The 6000-nt window shown below is 49.9% G+C and overlaps 1 protein-coding gene across 1 annotated transcript; it reads left to right on the top strand.

Moving 5' to 3' along the window:
• The first annotated feature begins 1634 nt into the window (after positions 1-1634).
• Positions 1635-3330, top strand: LOC123090311 (GDSL esterase/lipase LTL1). The gene is made up of 4 exons (XM_044511673.1): positions 1635-1942; positions 2043-2170; positions 2292-2534; positions 2640-3330. Exons 1-4 carry the CDS (start codon positions 1702-1704, stop codon positions 3129-3131), a joined length of 1104 nt encoding a protein of 367 aa, XP_044367608.1. The 5' UTR covers positions 1635-1701; the 3' UTR covers positions 3132-3330.
• The last annotated feature ends 2670 nt before the right edge of the window (positions 3331-6000 follow it).

Raw genomic sequence — 6000 nt, forward strand, 5'->3', positions numbered from 1 at the left:
AAATATAGGAGAAAATCCAATGGAAAATAGTCGACTAAGCATAAATAAGCAAACATATAATAAAACAAAGACAAAAACTTCTTTTATTGATTCAAGTAGATCAATTAAAAAAAATCCATTTTAAGTTTCTAAGACAAAAATAAGAAGTGTCACATGATTTCAACATCAAATACTTTGCCGCACACACTTATATAGGAGAAAAGCAGTTGGCCAAAAAGACCGACGAAGCATCAATGAACAAAGGCATAATAAAACAAAAGCATAAATAAATAAATGTGTTTATTCTGTGGTAGAATGAATCAATGGCATTAATATACCCTTAAAGGAGAAAGAAAATGAAGGAATAACTCAAAGCAAATGATGTCAAAAAATTGTAACAAATCTCATATAGTTGCATGATACAAAATGGTTTGCATGATAATTTCTAGGTCACACAAATTGGCATCTCCTGGGAGATGATTGTTGGCATGATCCTCGACTTGGCATGACAACACGATTATTTGGAAGTTCATGAAAAACAGGATGTACTCGAGGTTCCCGGCTTACAAGGCCCACTTTGAGGGGCTCACCGCCACACCCTTGATCAAGACCATTTGGAAGCCCCCCCCCCCCGCGCGAAGTGCAAGTGTTTCGGTTGGTCGATCATCCACAATAGGGTTTGGACGGCCGATAGGCTCCACAGTAGGAGTTGGATTGGGGGTTTATTGCCCCTTTGTACCAAAGTGCAAGAATCATTGACACGTCTTCTCTTCCGATGTCGGTACATGATTAGTGTGTGGAATGAGGTCAAGGTGTGGCTCGTGTTAGGCGATATTATGACTAGCTTATGTTCAAGAATTCATCCGATTAATCCCTACTTGTAGGGTCACCGAGTAGCCGATAAACTGATAAATCGTCCAATTAATTGATTAACTTGTTGATTAGCCTATTAATCTCCTACTCGCTAGCCAACCGAGCAGCTAACACCGCCGCCCCATGGTCACCGTCGATAGGATCAAGGAGGAAGCTAGCTTATGGGCAGCAGAGTATTGTATTGCCGCGAGGAGTTGTTTTATATCGCCGCTTTATGTCTCATGTATTAAACTTCTCCTTAATTAACAAAAATGGCAAATCTGTTGCCTTGCTTCAGAAAAAGGAATGATAAATCCAAAGTTAATCTAGTCTTTTTTTAGGGAGTGTAATGTAGTCTTTGAGAACGCTTCTTTCTACATCTTGCCCAGACTCGGTTTGGTATCATGGATTCCCTTATTTTTAGACAGTAAGGTTTGAAATTCCGCTGTCTGGAAAACAATGGCCAGAACTCAGAAACTATTGGTGTTTAACATTTCTTCGTGCTGATGGAGACTTTTGCAGCACACTATGGCTCTAATAACGTGCGAGCACCCAAATTCCCAAGTACTCTAGCTTGGACGCTGATAGAGTGACAGTGAAATATGGGCAGAAAGTGGCAGCTTTGAAGATGTGGAAGTTGAAGTGCCAGAATCTCATTACACATATGCGGCGCACGTATCTAACATGGTGGCCTGATAAATTCCATGCAGCATTCTGCCGGGCCGCACATGGACGAGCGCTAGCTCTTCTTCCTCTATATATAGGCCTCTTCCGCCCGAGGCCATCCAAACCGGTCTCGTGCACCGCCCACTAGCGTACGTGACGACCGATCAAGCGACCGGTGCACTGCCTCGACCGATCAGTTCAACGATGACGATGGCCAGCGTTGCGTCGGGCCTGGCGATCATGGCGCTGGGCGTCGTCCTCCTGGCGTCGCCGTCGGAGTGCGCGCGCGCCTTCTTCGTGTTCGGCGACTCCCTGGTGGACAACGGCAACAACAACTACCTGATGACCACCGCGCGCGCCGACTCGCCGCCGTACGGGATCGACTACCCCACGCACCAGGCCACCGGGCGCTTCTCCAACGGCCTCAACATCCCGGACATCATCAGTACGTGGCGACCCCTCCTAGGAATCTGCCATTGATTTTGATTAGCCAGTGCATGCTCGCGTAATGTGTGTACATGTTGGATCACGTGCGCGCGTCTCAGGTGAGCAGATCGGCGCGGAGCCCACGCTGCCGTACCTGTCCCCGGAGCTCCACGGCGCGAAGCTGCTCGTCGGCGCCAACTTCGCGTCGGCGGGCGTCGGCATCCTCAACGACACCGGCATCCAATTTGTACGCGCGACACGAATTGACATCTTCAGTTTCGCTAATAACTATAGATTAGACAAGCTTCCCCGTACCAAAAATGAGCACTTGCTAGTTATAATATGCATGCGTTTGGACGGTGGTGCAGGTGAACATCGTGAGGGTGAGCCGGCAGCTGCACTACTTCGGCGAGTACCAGGGGAAGCTGCGCGCGCTGGTGGGCGCGTCCCAGGCGACGCAGATCGTGAACCGGGCGCTGGTGCTCATCACCCTCGGCGGCAACGACTTCGTCAACAACTACTACCTCATCCCCTTCTCCCTCCGCTCCCGCCAGTTCTCCCTCCCCGACTACGTCCGCTACCTCATCGCCGAGTACAAGAAGATCCTCATGGTATGGTAACACCTCTGCACCTTCTTCCGGCAACACCACTAACCAGGTAGACCGACGACGACGAGCACCGGCTGACACGTACTCCCGTTGGATGCATGCATGCAGAGGCTGTACGAGATGGGCGCGCGGCGCGTGCTGGTGACAGGGACGGGCCCGCTGGGCTGCGCGCCGGCGGAGCTCGCGCTCCGGAGCCGCGACGGGGAGTGCGACAGGGACCTGATGCGCGCGGCGGAGCTGTTCAACCCGCAGCTGTCCCAGGCCCTGGAGGAGCTCAACGCGCGCTACGGCGACGGGACCTTCATCGCCGCCAACTCCTTCCGCGTCCACTTCGACTTCATCAGCGACCCGGCGGCGTACGGGTTCCGGACGGCCAAGGAGGCGTGCTGCGGGCAGGGGCCGCACAACGGCGTTGGCCTCTGCACGGCGGTGTCCCACCTCTGCGCCGACAGGGACCAGTACGTGTTCTGGGACTCGTACCACCCCACGGAGCGCGCCAACCGGATCATCGTCAGCCAGTTCATGACCGGCTCGCTCGACTACGTCAGCCCGCTCAACCTCAGCACCGCCCTCCACATCGACGCCAGCCTCATGGACTGATGATATGCTACCAGGAAGCTACCTACGTGTCGATCCGTAACTTTGTTGATTGTTGGTGTTGCATGCATGGCGTGGTTCATGCCACTCTCGGTTTTGAATGTGGTGTTAGTTGTGTGTTGCTAATTGGAGGTCAATAATATGTGTAACCAGTAATGGTGTCCGTGCAATGAACATGTCATACTCGAAAACATAATGACCAGTGAGATACATCTAAAACATAATGACCATACGAAATTATTTGTCATAAAAATGGATGCATCTAAAACTAAAATACGTCTAGATACATTCATTCCTCCGATAAGTATTTCCAGACGGAGGGAATACTTGAAACAATTTCGGACTTCCTTCGTATAACCCATGGCTCCAGGTAGACAATTTAAAACTTGATGATTGGACTCAGCATTTTTATGTCCATGATTGTTCTAGTCATCTTAGTAGCATCTGACAAACTCTTCTCGTATTCCTCCGCTTCTTTTAGTTAAATCCGGTGCTCTAAATTCGAACGTCTAGATATCATCACCAAAAAGCATTGTCCATTCACTTTGTGAAGGTTAAGTAGCGTATAAGAGTATACAGTAAAAACAACCAAGAATTCACGCCAAATAATTTTGGAATATGTTTGGTTGCCTTGAGAATAGTGCCTGCATTTCAGCCACATCTCAACAGATCCTGGTTGAGCAAAAACAGGCAACAAACCAACATCTGCATATTGTTTGGTTGCGTGCATTGCATCAATGGCCACTTTAGACCCGGCTGTTTGGTTGCCCGTATTTGTGCTTAATGGGTGAGCAGATGCAAACCACAACTGTTTGGCTGCATACACGTTTGCATTTTGTTCACTCCACTCAAATATGGTGGCCTTACCACCACATTAGGCACAACAGTAAGCACAACACTGACATCACATAAACTAGCAGGTAAACAACAGCTAACGACAGATAAAGAAGCAACTAAACATGCATACTAACAAGTTCACATCAAACATGCATAAGTTTAAGGAGAGTAGGGGCATCCCATGCCCCCGCTTCACCACAGGGTGCTGAACCCTGGACAAAGTATTAACAAGTTCACGCCAAGTTCTTTGATCACCGCAACAAACTAACTACGAGTTCATACTAACTAGTTCAGATGGCGAATTCAAGATTATCGATCCAGATGTGCTTGCTGCAGCGTACCATGCACCCCTGCAGCGTACCATGCACCCGATGAGGTGTCGTGGCTGTAGATTTGGACCTCGAGGCCTAGGCCGAAGATGCGCAACACGTCAAGGTCATCGGGGACAATCCTGTGGCGATGGCAGAAGTACTGCCAGCCCCGGCCAAGCACCATCTACCCCTCGAAGTTCTGAACCTGCACCCAGAATTCGCACCACTTGTTGGCAGATGGCCTGACGACGGGCTTGGTCTTGAGCACGAGCCACTGCCTCATCACCTCCTGGAACTTGGGAGGGATGACGAGCATGTCCAGATCCTCCTCGTTCATGATTTGCATGTAAAATAGAAGCAGCTCTCGGGACCCCTCCTCATGGCCGGTCTAGGAGCTCGTCCCCTTGAACGTGGCTGACTCATGAAGGCGACCCTGCAAGCAGGTTCACTCTCTTGAGCCAGCGGTTCGTGGGGATGAAGTCCACGACGGCCTCGGCGCCGACGATGACATGGGCTCCTCCACCCGCCCTGTCCCACTCTGTCTTCATCACCTTATCAGGTAAGATGACATGGATTAGTAACAGGGCATTGGCAGCATGCTACATTTGTACTAGTGCCTAAAGTAGCAAACACATTGGTCCTACCTACCATGAGAACAATGCACGTAAACCTAGCATGCATATTTGTACTAGAACCCTAAGCAGGACATCAAAGACAGCACAACACCAATATAGCTAGCATGCCCATGAACCCTAAGCATGAACATGAAACACACACCAATCTACTAGATAACATGCACATGAACACTTAGCAGGAACAAACATCAACAATATGGCTAGCATAATGAACACATTGTTGCACATGAGCACTAATTGTGAACATCAAACACAAACTACCATGCCCATGAACACATTGTACATCATGAGCACTAAGCATACACCAATCTTGCATGCCCATGAACACTAGTAAGCATGAACATCAAACAAAACACCTATCTACCATGCCCATGAACACAACACACTCCAATCTTGCATGCCTATGAACACTACTAGGCATGCACATCAAACACAGAACAAGGATGAACACTACCCTGCCTATGAACAATACCGCACAAGAAGGAATCGAATTGATTCGATTCAATTCAATTCAATTCGATTTGAATCGAATTGAATCGTATCAAATTGATTCACTAGCATGCTAATGCTGAAAACCCTAATCTACAAATCTATGAGCAGAGGAACATTTGGTTCTTACCGGAGCGGGTGCAGCTCGAGCGTACGTCGGCCGGGGAGAAAACCCCGACGGGAAGGAGATGGCCGGCGAAGAGGAGGAGGAGGACCCGCCAACACCAATGACTGTAGGCATTGGCCCGGTGCTCGTGCCCATGCGTGCGGTCGAGGAGGAGGGTGCTGTCGTCCATGGGCCTGTGGTGATGCTGGGAGAAAACCCTTGGATGGGGGTAAAAACTGCCCCCAAGCACAGGGGTTCCGTGCAGTGTCGCGGTGGAGACCCTCTCCGGTGGTGCCACCGAACCCAAGACCACAAGGTTCGGTAACGGCGGTGGAGCTAGAGTAGCCGACACCGGATTGACCGGACAAGGCAGCCTGGTGCAGATAGGAGACAACGTGTGCAAAGCCCACATCAAATCGATCCCGAAGATCGCCAAGCCAACAAGCCACTTCTCATGGATGCAGGTGTTGCAGGCGCTGATGGGGGTCAGCGGA

This window comes from Triticum aestivum, chromosome 1B (assembly GCF_018294505.1).
Source record: "Triticum aestivum cultivar Chinese Spring chromosome 1B, IWGSC CS RefSeq v2.1, whole genome shotgun sequence".
Classification (NCBI taxonomy): domain Eukaryota; kingdom Viridiplantae; phylum Streptophyta; class Magnoliopsida; order Poales; family Poaceae; genus Triticum; species Triticum aestivum.

Bases quoted from the DNA above. Each gene is read 5' to 3' on its own strand.
- LOC123090311 (XM_044511673.1), top strand. From the start codon at position 1,702: ATGACGATGGCCAGCGTTGCGTCGGGCCTGGCGATCATGGCGCTGGGC. The intron at 1,943-2,042 runs GTACGTGGCGAC...CGCGCGTCTCAG, and splicing joins CAACATCCCGGACATCATCA to GTGAGCAGATCGGCGCGGAG. The intron at 2,535-2,639 runs GTATGGTAACAC...GCATGCATGCAG, and splicing joins AGTACAAGAAGATCCTCATG to AGGCTGTACGAGATGGGCGC.